The sequence below is a fragment of the Marmota marmota genome, unplaced genomic scaffold, assembly GCF_001458135.2.
Source record: "Marmota marmota marmota unplaced genomic scaffold, marMar, whole genome shotgun sequence".
NCBI lineage: Eukaryota > Metazoa > Chordata > Mammalia > Rodentia > Sciuridae > Marmota > Marmota marmota.
The window spans coordinates 7,664,433-7,687,179 of NW_026000164.1; the positions used below are offsets into that span (position 1 = coordinate 7,664,433).

General features: G+C 35.4%; 1 protein-coding gene across 10 annotated transcripts in view; it reads left to right on the forward strand.

The window, feature by feature from the left end:
- Tpk1 (thiamin pyrophosphokinase 1) overlaps positions 1 to 22,747 on the forward strand; it is a 335,423-nt gene that overhangs the window by 56,301 nt on the left and 256,375 nt on the right. For 8 of the 10 annotated variants that reach the window (XM_048786773.1, XM_048786774.1, XM_048786775.1 and 5 more), the window contains one exon: positions 953 to 1,024. The exons of the other annotated variants lie outside the window; for them this stretch is intronic. In XM_048786773.1, the coding sequence (XP_048642730.1) occupies positions 953 to 1,024 (72 nt within the window). The remainder of the gene's footprint in view (positions 1 to 952; positions 1,025 to 22,747) is intronic. 10 annotated transcript variants of the gene reach the window in all.

Sequence of the window (22,747 nt, forward strand, 5' to 3'; positions counted from 1 at the left end):
CATATAGCCTGTAATCTTATTCCTCTTGGTATTCCCAGGGCCTATTATGTAATTGGCTCTCAATAATGTTTGCTGTGGATGATGACATATCATCTTCTTATCTTGTTTCTAGTAGTGAGATGGCACAAAAACAATTAATTTTTTGAATCGCCAAACAAACATTTTTATTTTCTGTAAGTGGAATGGAGGGTGTTTGGACTGAACTGAATGATAGATTTTCAACAGCTTTGCATTGTTTGAAGTCCATAATAAATGGCATGGGATGATTGTTGGAAAAGTAACTTTTCTCTACTTTCATAGTCTTTGGAGTGGCATCTAAAACCCTGAAATAAAACGATCATAGAAAGACCTACTAGGACTTTGTGAAAACACATGCAGGGTTTTGCATTGGAATGTTAAAGGTTGGGTAGAGATGGAGGAAGCAGAGAGAGGGGAGAGGAGACTAGGAATGAACATGAACAAAGGAAATACACACAGGAAATACACATAACCCCCACCTTGGGGTACATAATGTCAGGATGATATAAACCAGCCTGTGGGAGGGGAATTCTATCAAAGAGGTGGACAGAATATGAGGATGAGAATTCATGTCAAGAGTTCTTCACTTACTACAGAAAGTTTACCCAATCGTTTTTTATGATGAATTATGTTTATACTGAATTCTTCTGTAATACAGGAATGTGACAGACTTGTTGAGTAAAGTAGGTCTTTTTAGCCTATGATTCCTCTTGAAATGAAGGCTTGGAGGGATTATCTGTGCTTGAAATGTAGCTTCGTATACACTGAAAATCTGCACTAGTGGGGTGTATTTCCAGACCCAGATAAGAGGTCTGGAAATTAATCAAACAGAAAAGACAAAAACAAAACAAAACAACAACAACAAAAATCAACCAAAAAATTCAGTTCACTTACTTATTTTACCTTCTTCTTCTTCTTTTTTTTTTTCCTGTAGGAAGTTTGAAGTTCTGCCTTATGATTCTTAATCAGCCTCTGGACAAGTGTTTTCGTCCTCTTTGGGAAAAAGGTATTCTTAATTAGCATTTATATTTCTTTGTGTTCTTACTCCATTTAGGAGTGAATAACATGACTATTAAGTACCCTGGAACCTAAGTGAAACACCAAAAAGTGGAATTTAAAATAAGGTGGTTCAGTTATTTAATTGATAAGAATTCACTATTGCTTCTTCATTAGCCTCGAGGTGAATGCTAGAGCACACCTTCAAGCAGAGAATACTGTATTTTAGAACTAATATGTGTGTATTCATCCTGAATAATCAATAAGTATTTGTTCACATGTAGATAGCTTTGGGACCAGTGAGAGTAGATAGGTATCTGCATGCCTTACTTGTCTTAGCATCCCGTGATAAGGTAAGGGCAGCTGATCAGATTTGCAAGATTAAAAAAGAAGACCTGCAATCTATTAGACTCTCTATGGATGCTGAGAAATATAGTTACGAATGGTATAGTTTCACAGAATTAATACTTCTGGGACATTTCATGTGAAAAATCAGTCCTTGTTAACTATTTATTTGCAATATCCTTTGACGTTTATGGGATTAACTCTATGCTAGAAAATAATATTAAATATCACTTGGTATTTAGAACTTTTGTTCTTCTTTCATGAATTCTTAAGGTTATTTTTACCCCCAAAGGAATTCTTCTGCTGCATTGTCAGTGTAAGTTTTAGACCAAAGTAGATAGGTGGAAGAATTTGAGTCTTAATCCACTTACGCATATCCCTGTGGTTGTTCTTGATCATCTCTTGCCACTACAGAATTCTTCAGTATTCTCAAATTAAGGTTATGTGTCTTATAGGGCAAACCCAATATGCTAATACGCTCATGTCTATAGTCAGAGATAGTGTGAGGGAATAAATGACCACACATGATACTGAATAAGAACTTGTCTGATAAAATTAAAAGGGAAACTCTTAGTATTCTATACACAGCTCCCTTTAAGTTCGTCGGCTTATAATTTCATGTTATAATTGTACTAACATTGCCCTCAGGGTTTGGAAATAATTTAACAGTATTTATTAGTATGACATATAGGCTAAAGGTCCTTTTTGGCTTTTATCTCTAGTACCCGTGCAGTGATGGCCACATACTTGCTCAGTAATTATAATAAATGAAAGATTGAATTTAATATGATTCAAATTGCCAGTAAATATCAAATAAACTGATTAGCTACATCCTTTTTGAATATAAATTTATTGTATCAGATTTTATTTTAGTATTAGGAGAGTGATTTTTATTGCAAATATTAGAGACAAAATAATTATTGCTACAAACTGTTGGAAATGTTGGATGTTGAAAAATCATATCTAAAGAAGTATGTCTTTGGGGATATAAGATCCTATTTTGTAGGTATTGTGAAATGATGTTGATTTTTGAGCTGACTGAGTTCCTCATTTGTTTTTTCTGTAGTGAATTGTATTTGAAAAAGTCTCATGCCTGACATATGCCAACTGATTATTTGATTTGCGCACACATACACAAAAAAAATGAAAGCTTATACATGGAGAGAACACAAAGTATCTCAAGTGTCAGGTGTACTGAAATGGTTAGTTAATTCTCATGTCTAAAATAAACTTTCTTCAGGTTATTGAAATATGAAGTTCTTTTTTACATCTAAGATAATTCTAGGCTTTCTGGAGTCTTTAGCTGTTGTATGAGGCAGGTATACTGACACCCTTCAAAGGCAGGTGGACTGAGGGTCTTTTGAATCTCATAACAGAAGCTAAGGTTTTGTGATTGTAGGGTTCCCTTTTGTGTTGCTTTTTTTCCAAGTAAACGCAGTGGAGTAGGGAAACCTTGAGCTTGTGTTGTTGATTTTCCCATCAGAGAGAAGTCCCAGCACTGGGAGTTCTGGAGAGCATGCCTTGTGCCACAGGGGAGTTAGCGGCAAGGGTTAATGGCTGTGGGCTGCTGTCCCTGTTGCCCCTTTGCCCATGTGCCCAACTTGTTTTGTAACTTCTGTGAATGTGAAGGCTTGTGAATAACAAAAACCTACGGATTGAAGCTGGGCTGTTAAACTAAAAGAGAAAAATCCAAGCTGTTGCATTCCAAGTCTTACAAAATTGAAAAATTAAACCTATGCCTTAGACTTCTGTTAAGTAAGCATTTCTTGAGATTCATTTCAGGCAAAAGCCTGGTTTGAAGGTTTATTTTTCAGTTTACTCTTGCAACATTTAGTTGGTAATAGTTGAGGCTTTTAGTTTAAATGCCTAAGGAAGGTGTTCAAGGGTGATTAAAATTTTAGAGGTTTTTAATGTATTTTCCCTTGTATACATCATGAAATTTTGATGATTTTTTTCTTTGTTAGACATCTTGGAATATATCCCTACCTATGCCAGCATTTTGTAGATTCCATTTCATCTGGAGGAATGAAATGGATATAAAGTACTTGAGAAATAGAGAAATGGATGGAAAGAAGTATAGTTAGTATGTAACTTTTCTGTAAATATCAGGTTTTTGAAATCTGGGAATGGGTGTTACTCTTATATTTACTTAGCTTTTTTTTTGAGTCAGCCCTGCTATTTCAGTAAATGATTTTCTCAGCTAGGAAGGTATGAGAAATGAAAATCATAGAGATGCTATATTTGAAAGGCTCTGCTTTCTTGTTGTAGGTCATTCATTTTCAATTTGAGTCACTATGCTACTAGGGGCCTCCAATTCAGTGGTCAGGGTCTCTGAGTACATAAATTTAAAATACAAAAAACAAATAGACATAACAGATGTACATTTACCTGGAATAGGTTTATATAAATCAGTCATGTGCTGGGTTTTTGGGAGCTTGGTTTCTAAAAGCATGTTCTCATTTTCAACTTGAGTTTGCCACAAAGCATTGGTGATCACATTAATTAGATCATGGATGGAAGATCAGATTGTGTTAACATCAGATACTTGTCTGTAGTGTGACACCTTTCCTCTTTCTAATGTAGAATTATTTTTCTTGCCTTCTTTCTCAGATCTTGGGTAGCTGTCTAAGCTTAAGATTACACCAGCATATGGGCAACATTCCTTGATTCATTTCTAATAAAACTGAAGTCATAAAATATCTGAGACATCAGCCACACCTTATAGGTTAAAAGGAAGTGCAGGTGATATTCATGGATTGAAATATGAGCAAGCTCTTTGGTTTACAGCATCGTTTGGGGAGGAGAAAAGATGAGAGGGTATAACATGGGCTTTGGCCGTGGGAAAGATGTTTGGTGGAGAGTCTGGTCTGCATTCTGTGTGTGGTTATGTGTGCTACTGAGGCTTGGAACAAACTGAATGAGTTGGCCTGGGGAAAATCATAGGGCGAAACACTTGTTAAAGCTGGCAGGAGAGGAACTGTCAGGGAAGGAAACACTCTATTTTTGAACATGTTCAATAGAATTGAACAGTGTGAGCTCTTTGGTAGGTCTAATGACAGACTCTATGGAGGTCTTCACACAGTCCTTCCTTGCTACCTAGCTATTTTTCCTGATGTAGCTCTTATAGATTAGCTGGTTGTGACTCCTGGACAGGTAGATTATCACATGCATTTTTGTCATTTAAATGCATTCAGGCAGAGACCCAGCAGATCACTTTAGCTGGGAAAATGGTAGGCTTTAGCATATCTGAATTTCCATTAGGCTGATCTGGGAACCATCTGTTCCACTAATGATTAGCTTAGTTGTTAGACTTAAGAATCCTGTAGTACAGTAGTTAGGCTTGTCACAGTTTTACTGAGCCTCCAAATTGACACCATTGTGTCCCTTTTTGTGTTTAGTGTTTCACAGAACTTATGCTTTGAGCACATTTAAATGAACATTGAGCCAAAGATCTGATGAGCAATTTGCATACTTGGTTCAGGTCCATCAAGCAAAACAGTTATGGACAAGCTGTAGTGTCTGTAAATAAGGCTGGCAGAAAAGACCTGACCCAGTTGTGCAGAAATATTTGGGGGGACTACAAAATGGTTTTTCGGTTGTATAAGACATTTTATATATTCTGTGATATGAAGTCAGAGACATATTCTATTTAATTCCAGATATGATGGCCCATTTCTATTGAATTAGATCTTTAATCATTCTGCATGTTTTAATACAAGTAAGATCTTAAGAAGTCCTGTGTTACTTTGTTTCCAAGGATTCACTTAAATGAGGTGGAATAACATAATCTTTATGTTTAATGTCACTTCTGATGATTTCTTTTATTTCAGTTAAGCAGTATCCCTTTTTAAAGGTTACTTCATTGACAAGTGTTTTGCATTAACTACCATTATGTTTTCAACAAATTAGCACCTTAGTCAGATTATCTCTTAATATTTATCCAGCATTCATTGCTTAATAACTACTGTGCACCTATTAAAATAGTGGCCAGCACATATACAGTGTTTGCCACCTGCCAGATAATGTTTTAATGCCATCCTTTGTCAATCCCATGCAATAAAAATGTGTCTTATTTCCATTCTGGAGTGAGGTAGACTGAGATAGTGAAGTTCAAATGCACTATTCAAATTCACACACCTAGTAAATGGACAAATGAGGAATTTAAACTCAAGCACATGATTCAAACAATCTAAGTACTTATGCAGTATGTTCCAGGTACGTTCAGTGACATCAGTGCCTGTGGTAAGGCTTATGGGTTAATTCCCTTGGTGTATTGACAAGGGGTCAGCAAACTTCCCCTGCAAGAGGCCAGGTAGTGGATGTTTTTGGTTGTGTAGGCTATGTGTTCTTTGTCACAGCCCTTCAACTCTGCTGTTGGTAAAAGCAGCCCTAGGGAACCATGTGAAAGAATTGGTGTGGCTCTGCTCTACAAACGAGGGATTTGCAAAAATAGGCACACAACTGGATTTGGACAATAGTATGTAGTTTGATACTCTTTTTCATTATAGTTTTTTAGGCTCCCAGCTAGTACTTCTAACCTTGGCATTGGAACTCTTGGAAAACTGCTCCATCTCCAGTGTTCCAAGATCATACATTTCTCTGGCTGGTGAATTCCTTATCATCAACCTCCTGTTCTTTCCCGCTCACCGATTCTGCCTTTTTTAGGTGCATTCAGATATTTAGCCTGTACCCACTTTCATAGTGTATAGCGCTGTGCTTTCATTCTGGACCAGATTTTAGTGACAAGATTTTTTTTGTATGGTAATTTCCTGATCTCTCACTTCTCTGTCTTTTCTGGTGAATGAATAATCATCCTGGACCATCTCTTTATGGTTCAGGTGTGAGGTCTCCTCCAGAAGTTCCTGTGTGAGAATGACGTATTTTGTTATAGTACAGATTTACCAAATAAGTGTCTTGCTTTAAAGCCTCTGAAAATGACTTACCAAGGATATTGGCCCCATTTTACTAAAAAGAGGGTCAGCATCCCATGAGAGCTTTCTCCTTCATCCCCAATGCCCACCACCACACTCTTCCTTTTCTAGTTTTCTCCATGTGTGTCAGCTTCTTCTGCCTCAGCATAGCCTCTCTCTCTTTCTTCCTTCCCTCCTCCTTTTGATGGTTATCTTTTGGTCTCCTTTTCTGTCACTTTTTCCTCTGGCAATAACTGGTCACATGTGTTCTTACGTATCCACACAGGCATTCCATCCTTTGTTCTGGTCTCTGCCTTAATTGATATTAATGTAAATTTTTTGTCTAGCTAATTTTTATAAAGGGAATCATAATTATTCAAGACTGTTTCTATAAACATTATTAACAACATACAGCGGTTGTAATAAATGTTAGTAACACTTTCAATTATGTGGCACTCATTGGCAATGTCTGGTTTCTCCATTAAACTAAAATGAGGAGTAATAACAAATGTACGAAGGGTTGAAAGATCAGAATTGGAAGTAGAGCTGAGTTGACATCATTGGTTACAATTATTAATGTAAATATCACCGGCTCCTTCTTCAGAAGTAAGGATGTGCTGTGGTTTCGTGACTGTTTTTAAGCTATGGATTGTTACCTATTTATAACTTAGTGTATCATTGAATGAGGTGAGGCCAGTATGCACAAAAAGAAGTTGAAAACCAGAAAACAGTGCTTCAGGCACAGTAAAGATAAATGTTGTTTCCTGAAACACACATGCATTTCCACATGAGATGGAAAAGTGTATTTGTTTCTGTAGGTCATGATGGATCACTGCCAAGTGGGCCAAGTTAATGACAACAGTTATTCCTATGTATTCGAAGCCTGTCACTCTGCAGACACACTCTACATGCAAGTTTGAATGTACTCACCACAATTGTCCTGTGGGATCATTATTGCAATGATTCTTATTCTATAATGAGACGGTCGAGGCACGGAGCCAACTGAATCCAGACCTGTCTGCTTCAGAGCTTCTTCAGCTCCTAGGGCTTTCCCCTTTTTCACAGGGGTAAGAGGTTCCCTGGTAGAGGGGAAGCTAAGAGTGTTTCATGGAAACACCATTAACGTTTAGAAGAGACTGGGTCCTTCCCTACCTGTTCCATGGGGGTCTTGTGGACATTGCTTCTAGCAATAGCTTTACGTTTATTTTAATGTGTACAATAATCTAATAGATCATTAGTTCCAAAAGTTATTTGTTGAAGAATGGTCCAAAGATTCTGAATCTCTTTTCTATTAAATGTTTTTGTCATAACTAACATAACACAAACATTTGAGAGCAATAAAAAAATAATCTGAGTGGAAATATTTCTAACTTTTTATTTTAGAGAAAGTGCAGCGAATGAATCTCAAATGAACCAGCTAGCGTGGAACTGTATCTTGCATAGTCACATATGGGCATGTAGCATTTTTCTTATGGAATTTTATGGTCTTATGCCTGTTTGTTTTGCTTTAGTAACCACAATGTCATAGGACATTTAGAGAATTAATGCACAGATCTCCAGAACTTTCTATTTGAAGTGCATTTGTAAATCTTCTCTCTTATACTACCAATTCTGTGGCACTTAGTATGAACTGTTTTACTGAATATTCTAAAGAGAAAGTCATTTTTATGTAGCAAGTTACACAGTATTGCAGTTTGTTGTTATTTTGTGTTTTTACACATTCATCTTTGAGTATCTATGTCAAGAAGTGTTCCGAGTCTGTTGAAGCACAGTGAGGACAGGGCAAGCCTTGTTGCTAGGGGGTTTAGGGGGCAGGAACGGGACTGCTTGTCCCTCTGCATACATCCCGGTGTCCTCTGCAGAACCAAATGTATTAGGTATAAGACTTCTACTCTCCTCTAAGTAAGAGCATCATCTAAAAAGTCTACTTGCTTCATAAGCCTGGTGCCCAGGGTTCTTATAGGCAATCTCAATTGCTTAGGACTCTGTAGCTCTGATCAGTCACTGGTAGACTGAACCTACCCCCTAGAATCACTATTAAAACCAGGGACTGATTTTGGCCCCTTTGTTTTTGAAGACATCAGACAGCAGTGGAAATATCTCATGGGTTACATATTAATTTCACTGTTAAATTAGAATTTAAGAAATCCATTTTGGACTCCTGAAACAGAATATAGGACAAAGTATTTGCTAAGTAGTTTATTGTATACATCTAAATAAATTCAGCCATCTCTAATTATTTTGGACATCGATCTATTGCCCTTCACATAGATGAGCAGACTTTGCTTCTCTTGTAAAACATCAATTAGAAAGATTTACTGATTTACTTAGGACACCATTGTGTACTTTGGTGTGCCTGTTCTGTAGATTATTGCTCATTCGGGCCAACCTACTTCTTTATGGGATGTTACTAATTTGCAGTCGGTGACCAGACCCATCGCAAAAGATTTGATCATAGAATAAAAAAAAGTTACATGTTTCACCCCCGCAATGTCCATGAAACCTGATATACATCTAGAGAAGGGAGTATGTTTTAGATGTGGGCACAGGAGCTTTTGAACAGATTTATGATTTTGTAGAGAAAGATAGTACCCATGTGTACTGTTATGTTTGCTTGTTTGTTTTCATAGTTCTGGTATTTTTGACTTGGGAACAGTGATGTAGTTCTTTACAAAAAATACTTAAGCTATTTCGCTTCTTTTTGAATACGTTCATTAGAACATAGCTTACCTTTTCCCCAACTATTGCCGGGTTAATACAAAAGTCAATATAAATGCTAGTGTAGATATTATGACTTGAGTACACTCACTGAGTTTCCTTGGTAGAAAGAAATTCAACATGCTGTTCAAGAATGGAAATGAAGTGAGTCAGTGAAATCAGCATAGATGTACCTGCCAAACTTTGCTGTCCTGTAAAAGCCACCAGTCTCTCTCCCCTTTTCTCTTTCTGTCCCATACAACTGAGACAGTGAAAGGTGGGAAATATCAGTGGTGTTTGTTATTTTTTTCCGAAGAAAGTATAGATTAATTAAAGAAAGAATGGATGTAGCACTATGACTTGACTTTAAGTTTTTTTTTTTTTTTTAATTCTTAGGTTGAAATTCATCTATTCTATATATAGATATTCAATGTGTAAAACACATTCCAAAGTTATAGTAGAATTTAATGGAGAAATAATAGAATCACAGAGTATTTTAGTTTTTGAATTTATGATATGGCCACAAGGGAAATTGCTTTGTGATTTTTACTTTAAAGATTGAAGTGTCCAAAATATACCTTCCCTTCTTGTTCTTCCTTTAAGAGTATAGTTGTATTTTTATTTACTCAGTAGCATGTTGGGCCTTCAAGAATTTCTTGAGAGTTTAAAAGAGGAGACCATAAAGGATAAATGGGGTAGCATGATTTTTTTTTTTTTTTTCAGTTGCCAATGATATTTGGTTGTGTTTTAAAAAAAAAAGTGCTGACAGGCTGGGGATGTAGTTCAGTGGTAGAATGCTTGCCTAGCAGGCATGAGGCCTTGTGTCCAATCCAGAGCAGCATGCACACACACACACACACAGTGTACTGATAATACTGTATTTAAATGTGTGTATCATTACCAACCTGGATCATTCATTAGACAAATATTTACTGAATATATCACAAAACTAGTTATACATCCAAGCTAGTCTTTTTTCTTTGTGATTACTTTGTACATCTTGTTTATAATGATGCATTTTGTTATTTTAGTTCCTCTTCTTGGGGTTTCAGTGGCAGTTAATCATGATTAATGCCTTGTGCATTCTTCACATTCCATAGTACTTAGAAATACTGCAGGAATATCATCAGCAGGGGAATCATCTTGATACTGCTTGAAAATAATTTTCATACGAGAGGACAAAATATAAATATAAGTTGAAAGTGAGAGGATTAAGGATCTGAGTGACCAACAAAAGCAAATTTAGGATCTTGAAAAATACAGATATTGAAACGTGAGCAATCATATTCAACCTCATAGATTTGGCTGATTTTACTTGTCCATATGGCTTATCTATATCCCTGGCCTTATGGTTTCCAGATTCTCTCTGGCTTTGATTTTGTAGGAAGGTCTCTTAGTTTGATTTCCCCTTTTTATTATATTAACCTCAATTATTGCTGATTCAAAAGATCTTCGTGAGACACTGCATTCAATCAAAACATTCAGTAGGTCTCTGAGTACTACATTCTTAAACTCTCGCTCGTCAAATAAAATAATGTTTCTCATTGCTGGAAATGAAATAGGAATCTGCTAGAATTATAGGTGCACGTGCCACTGCACCTGGCCCTGTTTCTAGTTTTTATGGGAAATTGTTAGTAGAGTTCCTCATAACAATATACTCCCCTTGCATCCTTTTATATCTTGTCTTACAAAACAAACCCAAACTGTAATACATTAATGCCACAGATTAGCCTAAGATGTGTTTGCTTGCACTAATGATAGCAGAATTCTGTGTGTGCTTTATAATTTCCTCATATTTTCTCGAAGCAGTGAATTGTTGATCTTCTCAAAATTCAACAACAAATCTAAATATATCTGATCTCTAGTTTTAAAGCAGCAGCTCTTCTTTCCTCCAGGGGAAAAATGGAAAGCACATGCGAACCTTTTTTTGATAGGAAGTGGCTATTTTCATATTTGACAGAAGTAAAGGCTGTAGCTGCATTACTCTACATATCTCTAGTTAAATGGGGTATAGGAATGGTTTTGAGATTCTCCTTGTAGAAAACTATTTTCAGATCACATCGAACATCTATTAAATTTCCATGAGGCTGCAACTCTGATCCCATGTTCTATGGGACGCTAGTGTGAGGTACAGTACCATCCTCTGGCCTTGCACAGTAATTGCAGGCACTCCTTCTCTTTCCCATAAACTCAATTTAACAAAATTTGGGGTTGTGATGTGGATGTGAATCTTTGTATTTTATTCTTTATTAGGCACATCTGCATGTGAATGTTTGATTCCATAGAATGAAGATTAGGCTGTCCAAATACCTGCATTCCTAGTTCTGAGGAGTCTTGATTACTGTGTATCTTATTGTCAAACCATACACTTTTCTCCTCACCCTCCTTTTAGAAGTTGTTAATCATAAATGTCAAACTCCCGTATGAAGAAACTTGCTAAAGATTCAGTCCATTTTTTTTATATTTATTCTATCTGTACACTAATGAGACCTCATATTCTGAGTGCTGACCTTGGTGTTTGAAGATCTTTTGCTATTAGTGTGGTCTCAATTATATTTTCTATATGATGCTTATAATGTCAGAAGGATTCACTAATTATTTTTAATGAAGACTTTGGCACTTGTTAAACACTTGTGTGAAAAGCTGGAAGGGCACATTTCTATTTCAATGCATCAGTAACAATGTGTTAGCATTTCAACTTTATTATTAATGTGGAATGTATTTCCCCCCATGCCAAGCATTTTGTATCCCTTTTGAACAGTCTTACCATAACATTATTGATGGTGTCTTCCTTCCTCAAGATGTTGGGAAATAGTTTGATGTATTCCTCTCTCTCTCTGATTTTTTTTGAATGCTGAACTAATTGTAATTTCAACTGCCTTCTTTTCATTTTTTAATTAAAATTAAAAGATAGTTGTTAATTGTAGTTCATGGAGAGTGTCACTTTCATAAATCTAAAGAGTATCTCAAATAAAAGCCAAAATCATAAGTAGTTAATTAAACTGTTCTTTTAGTTTAATGAATCATAACTACATGGCTCTATAACTTATCCTAAGGCAAACTTATAGAAAATATGTCGTTAAAATGAAAGAGGAAAAATTAAAGGGAAGTGGCGAGGTGTGCAAGCTCTGGAAAGAACCCTGCGACATTGAGTTGGCTTAGACACTGTATGTGGAAGATTACCCCCGAATGTTTGGTCATTGCCTGAGCTTTCTCTGTCTTGAATCATGATTTTTGAAGAGTCTGTAGCATTAATGTTACCAAATATCTGTTTAGAAAACCTCAGTAGTGGAAATGATTTTGCATAATTTTGAGATTTCCCCATAATGGACATTAGTAGATACCCATGATGGTAAGACATAGTTTGATGTATTTTTGGAGCACAGATGCTCTTCCCCACCCAACCCTTATTCTCTAGTGACTGGGCAGTATTTCCATAAGTCTCTTTACTTGGCACATTTGAAACCATCTTCCCCTTTCCTTTCTGCTTATCTTCTACATTTTTTCACCTCTTATTTTTATTTTTGAAGTCATTCTTTTCTTTTCCCAACTCCCTGGTGCCAATTTGGTCATTATTGAAAATGTCCTATTTATACTCTTTTCCACCAAGTCTCTCATGTGTCTGTGAATGAACTGCTAGGTACTAGAATAAAATAAATGGAGGAGGATGCAAGAGGTGTACTCATAGGGCTAATGGTGATTGATAGATGGAATCTGCAACTTCTGCTTCCTTGCAGTGCTCTGAGGAGAACTGCTCGCCATATTGGTTGGTTTCAGGATGCTTCTAAGTGTAATACGACCTAGTTCTGATTAAGCTTTACTCTTCTAAGACATGAGAGTGCTGCAATTAAACTTTACCTTGAGGTTTACTACAAATTCCCAAATTCTGATGAGAGTGAACTTTTCATCTCTAGAAGATTGCTGATTCATTGATATTTTGTGCTCAGTAGTTTTTGATCTTTCAGAAACGAAGATGAGTGATGAAGATAAAATAATCCATTTGAATCCTATAAATTGTTTACAGATTTCTTCTTTTTCTGTCCCAAGCTCCCCTCATTTCTGCCTCCAGCCAAAGTAAGTCCCTCTAATGCCATCATACGTACACTTGCTTGTAGTGTGACTGTTGCCTTAATTTTATGAAGACAGTCTGTCTGAAGATGGCTCCTGATTGATATGTTATTCCTAAGATCAGGTGGTTATTATACTTGATTGATTAGTTGGGTGTTGACTTGTCTTTATTTCATTTGACTCTTCCAAATAGTACATTGTCTTTCCAGCTTTGATACCATAATAAAACTGAGAGAAACTTTCTTTAAAATAAACTAATACATGTTAACCACTTATTTTCACCTTCCTATAACATTGATGAATGTGTATTTTGTAAATTATGGAATTGAATGTTTTCTAAATTGTTTTTTTCAAAGTTTTCTTGATTCTTTCTCTTGTAGTATGACTTATTTGGAATAAGATCTTAATTTGGCATCATAGATGATATAATGGATGATCATAGCACTTTTGATTATTAAAGTAACTACTGGAATCTTTATTTAAACAATAAAAGGAATAAACTGGTAACTATACACCTAATAATACTAAAGGAAATTAAATAATTGGAAAGTATATTTTCCTTGTGAGCATTTATAGTATTTATCTAAGTCTATAGACTTGGAAAACCATTAATGTGAAGGAAAACACAAAAATATTCCTCAATTTGCCAGAACAACAATAAAAACAAAATTGCTACATCTGAATAGGTTAAAAGCTATTTTCTAATTCTGTAAAAAAAAAATTCATTTCTCTTTATTTTTCCTGAGTAACGGGATTTTTTTCTGTATGGATTTTTGTAAGTTTAAATTTAATGATGTTCTTTTGAGCTTTTGGAGATAAGCATTATATAGTAGGAAATAAAATAAAGATTGAAATGTGAAGATATTTAAATTCACTGGCACTGCAGAGACTGGGATCATAAACAACAATCAAGGTTGTAACTGGACACATTGATATTGAGAAATGTATGCTACAGTTATTTTTCCAAGATTTTGTTGGTAGTGTAAAGTAGTACATTTTAAACTGTATGCCTTCTTCCTCACCCATCACACAGCCCACCCAACTTTTATTTTATAACAGTGCATGGAAACAGAGATAATTTTAATTAAGCAGTCTAGAAGTTTTTCATGGGGCACTACATTTCTTAGAAGTGTTTTAGTTGTTAACTTTCGAAATCGGGTTAATGTGTGGTTGTTTTCAAATAGCTGAATTAATGTCAGCTCTATTATTCTGGATCTGAAATAGTCTCTCCACTGAGTATTTCAGTTGGTGTCTCTTCGCCAGAACATTTGAACCCATCTTATCTTCCTCCTAGTAGTGGACTTATTGCCTTGTTCTTCACTAAAGCTCACTCTAGGGAGCCGTCATTTATGTCATTTCATTGTTTTTTTTTTTTTTTTCAAACTTATGGGTGTGATGAACTACTGTCCATTTCTTCTGTACAGTGCCTCCATATTGCTCTCCGTTTCTACCCCAGATGATCTCATCTTAGTACCAGTCCTGTCTGTTCTTCTGTAGTTGTTCTTCAAATTACCTGAAGACCTCTGGTTATTTTCCATTTATGTCTGGGCTGCACACCATCTGTAGAGTCCTTGGCAAAGGTTCTCGTTCTTCCTGTCCAGAGGTTTTGCAGGTGTCGGCATCACTTAAGATAATGAAGTCCAGATCCCACAGGCTTGCAGGTGCTTTGTGGTTGATGCTCACGGTAGCTGTCCCATCCTCATTCTCCTTGGTCTTCACGGCTGGATTCTTAGCTTTCTGCAGCCAGGTCTTGGCTTCTCATTTTTGTGTCAGGGCCGAGTGTAGCACTTGCACGTTGAGGGTGGTCAAGGAGACTGTGTTGAAGGAGAAGGTCTCTGTTACTTGGCCCTTCACGTTCGTGCCTGGCTGCCTTCTGTTCTGCCAGCACGCCTGTCTGCTTCCCTGTGGATGCTCACTTGTTTACTCTTTATCATTTCTCCCTGCCCCATTTGAGGAAAGTAAGTCTGATGTCTGCTGGCTCCTTTAACTTGGGCCCCTTTTTGGTAGGCATGTGAACCTAATCCTGTTTTATTTTAGATTTTCTTCTTGAGTTCCAAGATTTCCGTGATCAGTTCTCTTCGTAGAACGTCATTATACTGCTGTTTGAGTCTCTGATAGCAGGAAGCGCTGCATATTTATCTCAAGGAAAAGTATCCACGATTTCAGTGCAAAGCAGATGAACTCTGCATTTTGTATATTTTTGTTTTTCTGATTAGATTCATGTGGTGGACATGACTAGTTAATATAGATGATGGCAAGGTGTCACAGAACCATTGAGTTTTCATTCAAGTGAGTTGTTCCACAAACTGTCTTGCAGTTAACTTCTTCCAGGTGGTGGCTGCATGCCATAGAGCTGTGGTCTGACAAATAACTTTCCTAATCTAGTGAAACTTCTTCTGAGTAACCATAAATTTCCTGATAATAGCCAGTGTTTAAAAATTATTCTAGTTAGCTCAGTGGTCGAGAGCTTGCCTAGCGTGCATGAGGTTCAATTCTCAGCATCTCATATATAGGAATAAATAAAGATAAAATTCCATTCATAACTAGAAAATTATTTTTAAAAAAATTATTCTTGTAAGTAAAACTTTTGAGTAAACTTAAGATTCCATATGTTAATATCCATAATCTTAATAAAAATTATTCCTAGAATTATATAGTGAATTTAAAGTTGATAGTTTTCAGAGCATATTTCAAGAATTAACATTTTGTGCTTCTAATAATGTTGCCAAGAAGGTGAAAAGACAACCCACAGAATGGGAACAAATATGTAGTAATTATAAATCTGATAAGGACTTTTATCTAGAGTATATAAAGAATGATCTATGAGTATATAAAGAATGCTTATAGATCAATAATAAGAAAATGATCCAATTAAAAATGGACAAAGATCTGAACAGACGTTTTCCAAGGAAGATATAATGAAAGAACTTTGATTGGGCAAATGGGAGGGAGGGTAGGGAGGGTGCAAGGGGGGGGCAGGAAAGATGGTGGAATAAGATAGACACCATTACCCTAGGTACACATATGACTGCACATATGGTGTGATGCTACATCTTATACAACCATAGAAATGTAAAGTTGTACTGCAATTGTGTACAATGAATCAAAATGCATTCTGCTACAATTAGTATGCATATGAAAGAATGATTAACATCATAAGTCACCAAGGAAATGCAAAGCAAAATCACCAAGATGGATGGAGTCAAATATTCAGATAAGAACAAGTATTGGGAAGGGTGTAGAGAAATCAGAACTGTCATGCACCACTAGTAGAAAAACTTAGAAAAAGTGTTTGGCAGTTCCTAAAATTATTTCACATAGAGTATACCATTTGACCTGTTTCTACTCCTAGGTGTATACCCAAGAGTAATGGAGATGTATGTTCACAAGAATTTACACATGAATGTCCATATCAGTGACTCATAGTACTCATTTCCACCCAATGTCCAGTAATGGATGGGTTGAGAAACAAAATTCATTGTATCCACATGATGAGAATTACTATTATCAAAGCAGTAAACTATAATATAAGCTACAATATCGGTGAACCTTAAAATATTAAGCCAATGACAGTATTCAGGCATAAAAGCTACATATTGTGATTCAATGCAGATGAAACATCCAGAACAGGAAAATCTATAGAGATAGAAAAATATATTGGCAGACACTTAAAGCCAAGGATGAGGAGTAATAGAAATAGTAAAGGTCAGGGGAGTCCCTTAATGATGACAAAATGTTCTGAAATTGATTGTAGTGATGGTTGCACCTCTGTATTTCCATAGGCATCATCAAAAACAGACATTAAAGTATAATTCAGTATCTTATAGTCTTTATTATCAATTTAATGTTTGTCTTGGCTGGGGTGTTCAATTTTCTTAAGAGGTTTAACATGCATCAAACTTTGTATATTATATCCTCACTTTTTTGATACATTCATGCAGTATAGACAGGTAGTTCTCAAATTTAGCAAGCATCAGAATTACCCGGAGGGCGCTTGCCCAGCCCAACATTTTGTATTCAGCAGGTCTGGACTACCCTCAAGAGTTCTGACAATTTAAAAAAAAAAAAATAATGCCTCTGGTTGTGGTCTGAGAATGAGTTGTTTAGGTCTGTGGATATCATTTTAAATGTTTATTTTTTAGTTGTAGTTGGACACAATATCTTTATTTATTTATTTTTATGTGGTGCTGAGTATCGAACACAGGACCTTGCATGTGCTAGGCTAGTACTCTACCGCTGAGCCACGAACTCAGCCTGGTCATTTTATTTTTTAAGCACAGCTTTTCTTAGCATCTGAGGTAAGGTCCTTGATAAATTTCAATTTTAGCTCTACTAAAATCTCATATAGCATCAATTTGGTGAGAACATAAGATTTTTTTTTTTGATGCTTTTTAATTATATAAAAAATTAGGATACAACTGCATGGAACATAATTTGCTCTATTTGGTACCCAGTACTTTCCCCTTCCCCTTCTCTTCTCCTCCTACTCCTCTTCCTCTACTCCACTGAACTTTATGCAGTTTATAGTTGTTTTTTGTTTTTTTTTTTTCCCACATGAGTGTCTTGATGTTGAAATTCCTGTGCTGCATGGATTGGTGGTGATGTATTTGAAATACACTGTTTTATTTTGTGAAACTTCTTCCTTTCTGCATACTGAGCTTGATGTTTAATTGAAGGTTTTTATTTACTGCCCAACTTTTTAATTTTAGCTTTCTTTAACATTTATAGAAACTCTGTAATTTAAACAAAATAAAATAGACAAAATATTTTGAACAGGCAAAGAATAAAGCCGATTTCTTTGTAAAGTGATACATTTAGAAAGCTAGGTACTGTTCTTAATTTTTTATCATTTAATTCCCAGATCAAAGAGTGACTATTTTTTTTTTTAATTAGAACATTCTTGTTTAAAATATTTTTACCAGGGTAAGCTTTCTGTGGAAGAGTGTGACGAGCATTCATTATGAGTATTAAATTCTTAATTAAGGAAACTGCTTTCTGAGAAAATTTATTTTCTTGATTTAAAACAAGCAAGATGTTTTATGTAAAAGGAAATATCCTTAGGAGCTTGTCACTGTGAAGTCCTTAAGCCTCTTGTCCAACATTTTGAATTAGTGATGGCTCAAAATGCTTATTAAATTACTAATGAATGAGCCATGGGCAGAGGATCTTGCAGATTGTTGGAATTACAAAGACAGACAAGAATCTTTCCTTGGAGGCATTTACAATCTGGTAGTCTGTGTTGCACTTCAACCAGTGAGGATTTATGTAGCACCTGGGATTTTACCAGGGTGCCTGGCAGGGTACTTGAATGGGAATTTGAGAGGCAAGAAGGGAAGGCCTTGCCCTTGAGAGCTTTTAACCTGTACTAAAACTGAGACCCAGCACCAGAAATAACCACTTGTATGCAAGTAGCAGTTTTTTGGTGTTGTAATATCAGTGTGTGTTATTGAAATTCACTGAGGGGCTTTGGGGATTGAGGGGAGATCTGTGTGGCTGCACACACATCAGGAGTTCATTGAAAAACTGCTGTAGGCAAAAATACCATCTCTGATAATAAATTGCACGAGTATCAAAAGTGATGTTAAAAAAAATGGCCCAAACACTACACTAGGGTTAGAATTCTTTATTGTATTATGCCAGTGTGAAAGGGAGCATCTGTCACCCATCAAACCCAGGAATACTGCCTGATGCTAGCCAGGTTAGCGCTACTCTCTTGCCCACTGTGTTACATCATTCATGTTGGGCTTTGGCTGGCACCACAGAGTTTGGGGACCTATCTGGAACAATAGGAAAACTTACAAGCCAAAAAGCAGCCATCTTATACTTAGAATATTTTATAATCTGGAAGTAAGTCTGCCCCTAGGATTAAGGATTCTACTTATCAGGAGAGGCAGAAATATAATGAAAATTATAGCCACATTGTAAATATTAGAAGCAACCTAATACCTTGAATTTATCTGCTGCATTTGGGTGTTAGAACAATGTCAATCACTTTGGCAAATTCTATTTTAAATATATGTTCTGAACCAAAAATTGGATGTAATAGTGACAGTTACATAGGAAGACCTGTGCGGAGAATGTTGTGTAGCACAGTTAAATATTATCTGTAGAAGACACTTTGAATTTAACTTAAAATTTTCTTAAGCACATGAATGTTTTCTTTCTTTTTTTTGTTAGCTATACATGACAGTAGAGTGTATTTTGACATATTATACAAAATGGAGTATAACTTATTCTAATTAGGATCCCATTCTTGTGGTTGTACCTGATGTGGAGTTTCACTGGTCATGTATTCATATATGAATGCTGGAAAGTTATGATACACATAAAATTTTTGGGATTACTTTATGAAATCAAAGTAATTGATCTTACTTGGATCTTGTAGCTTTTACCTGATGAGAACATACTTCTTTGATTTAGCCAGAGTTTGCTAACAGTAAACAGTAACAAGAAAAAGTCATTTTCTGCTTATTGCACTGACAAAATGAGAGAAACTACTGCTGTTGGAAGCATCAGAATAAGGTAATCTGATAGTGTTAGTAGAGATGGGAATTATTATGGTAGAAGTATGATGTTTTTTTCTTGGATCCTAATCTGGCAATCTCTTGTAATATTATAAGCATGATAATTAGTTAATACAGAGTTATGTTTTTAACCTTGCTTCAAAATTATTTAATAAGGAAACTTGAAATAATTAGCTTTCCACTACTGTTGATTAAAAAGTACAAAATATTTTCCCTACCTGTAAAGATGGTATCATAATACTGGACATTTGTATCATATGTAGAAATATTTACAAATGAAAATATTTGAGTGTGAAAAATTAGAAAAATAAAATCTTTAAAGATAAATGCAGGATTAGAGAAGAGCCTTCTCCTCTAGGATTAGAAATACAGAAATTAAAAGATAGCTATATTTGTCTATATAAAATTCAGTAAACTTTCTCTGGCACAAAATATAACAGTTAACAGAAAAACAATATATATTCAATTATAAGTATAATTAGATAAAAGTTATTTTTATATGAGATAATAACTATTAATCATAAGAGAAAGCCACATGTACCCCTCACAAATTTTAGGTAAGTTTGGAAATATGGATTTTAGAGAAGAAATAATTTAAGTGAAACCAAAAGATATGAAAAGATGCTGAAATTCACTCTAGTTGTGTAAATGAATGTTAAAATACAGCAAAATCCTTTTCCACCTATTAGACTGACAAAAATGATAACTGGCTACTGCTATTGGCAACATAGGAAATAGAGTAATCTGATAGTGTTAGCAGAGATAGAAGTTATTATGTTCTTTCCTTAGACCTTAATTTGGCAATCCCTTTTTCACAGTGAAAGTACACATCTCTTTAGTTCTGCAGTTGCAGCTCCTTGGATTCTCTATTTCATAGAAATGTGAGTCAGCATGTGAAGAAAACATGCATCTGTGTGTATGTACATATACATGCAGACATACACATCTATGTGTGTATGTGTATATATGGACGCTTATTGCTGCTTTCCTAGTAGGATCAGAAAATTAGAAAGCAAAGTGCCTCTACATTATTGAATATTACTATGTATTATGGTACATTTGTGTCACAGAATATTATGCAATTTTGAAAAGAGAATGAGATCTAAATACTCCTTCCTTGGAATTTCATTGAGGTATTATTGAGGGAGAAACAATCAGGTTACAAAAAAGTTTCAAGCATATGATCTAATTTTTTCTAAAATAAATGAAGTAAAAAGTCCACGTATGCATATTTTATTGTCTCTGAAAATTCATGTCTGTGCATACACAGGGATAATCATACTTCCATCCTAGTATGTTTTATGGATAGAGATTAAAGGAAAGAAAAATATTATTTGTGAGCACAGAGAAAAGAGAAGGGGAGAACAATTGAAAAAGAAAGTGCAAGACTAGCATAAATACATTAAAATATGAATTTATTAATGTTTTAAGATATTTCTATAAACTATATGCATTAATTAAACATAAAATTTCAGAAAGCTAACCATATGTAAGAGATTCAGAATTGATATGTATGCAAAAGATATTAACCTTAGCCATTTCCTTTGACTAGCAGTTATGTGAATAACTACAATGATATTTTGAAAAATATCTACTTGACAATATAAAAACCTTTCCTCTCGTATATTTTTGGGGGATGGGTTAGGGTCATAAAGTCTTTTATACTGCAAGCATCTTTGTAACTTTGTATCTCTAATATATTTGAGAAAAAAAACCCACATTCAGGAGGAGGCAGAGGATGTATATAGGTTGAAGAGCAGTAAGGAAGTGTAGAATTGAGAAAGTGTATATTTGTGTGTTAAATGCAATGGAAAAGGAACAATCAACTAAGCAATAGATTTTAAATGAAAATGAATTGCTGCATTTTATTGAGCCCCAGACTTTCAGTTGCATGATGCATTATTTTATGTATCACAGAAATAAAAAGTTGCTTATTAAACCATTAAATTTCCATTTATAATGTCTTGATTTCTCTGGTTAAAAATTCAAAAGCAATTTACCATAAATAGTACTGGCCAGTGATCTCTTCTGAAGTTGCAGTGAAGATGTTGGCTAGGGCTATGGTCATTGGAGGATTTACTAGGGCTGCAGAATCCATTCTCAACAAGGCATACTCACCTGTGCAACAGGAGAATCCCTTGTGTTTCTCATGGGGATGCTTGAGTGTCTTTGTAACATGACCTTTTTCTTTTCCAGGAGTGAATAATCCAAGAAAGATTCTGCAGTGTCTTTTATGACCTAGTTTCAGAAGTCGTATGCCATTATTTCCACCATAATGTTTGTTAGAAGTGAGTCACTAAATCAAACCTACTTTCAGAGGGATGGAATTTAGACTCGCCTTTTAAAGTATCAAGGGAGAAACTTGAAGGAATTTGCATTTGTGGGCATATTTGAAGCCACAATACCTGGAAACATTAAATGAAAAAAAAAAAAGGCTGTTTTCTGAAACTTTACATTCATTGTCTTACACTTCTGAGCCTTTTTGTAAAAGAGTTCATGTTTGTGTTATTCATGTTTTTAAATGTAATATTTGTTATGGTTTAACTATTAGGTGTCCCCTGAAAGCTCATGTGTAAGACAATGCAAGAAAATTTAGAGGTGAAATATTTGGGATATGAGAGCCTTAGTCTACTCAGTGCATCAGTCTCCTAATGGGGATTAACTCGGTGGTAGACATAGGCAGGTAGGATGTGACTGGAAGAGACAGCTCATTGATGGTGTGCCTTTGAGGTTTATATTTTGTGAGATGAGCTTGGTGTCTCTCTGCTTCCCTCTTTCCTTTATCATACTCTTAGGCCATGATGTACTGCCTCACCTTGGGTCCACAGCAATGGAATCAACCATCTATCAACTGAAACCTCTGAAAACATGAGCCCCACAATAAAATTTTCTTCCTCTAATTGTTCTTGTTAGGTCTTTTGGTCACCATGGCTAAAAAGCTGACTAACACAATATTGTGTTCTATACCATTGATAACATTGATGATAAGGCATTTTAAAAGGAGTGATAGAGTATTGAACCCCATCTTTTTCAGTAATCTGCCATCATTAAAAATACAAGTTTCAATGCTAGTGTTTTCTACATCTTACTATCATGTGTCACTGGAAAATATTCAGTGAACTATTAGGTTTCATCTTCCTTCCTTGGATGGTTCTCAAATAGCTTATAGATTGAAAGGATTTTCCTGGT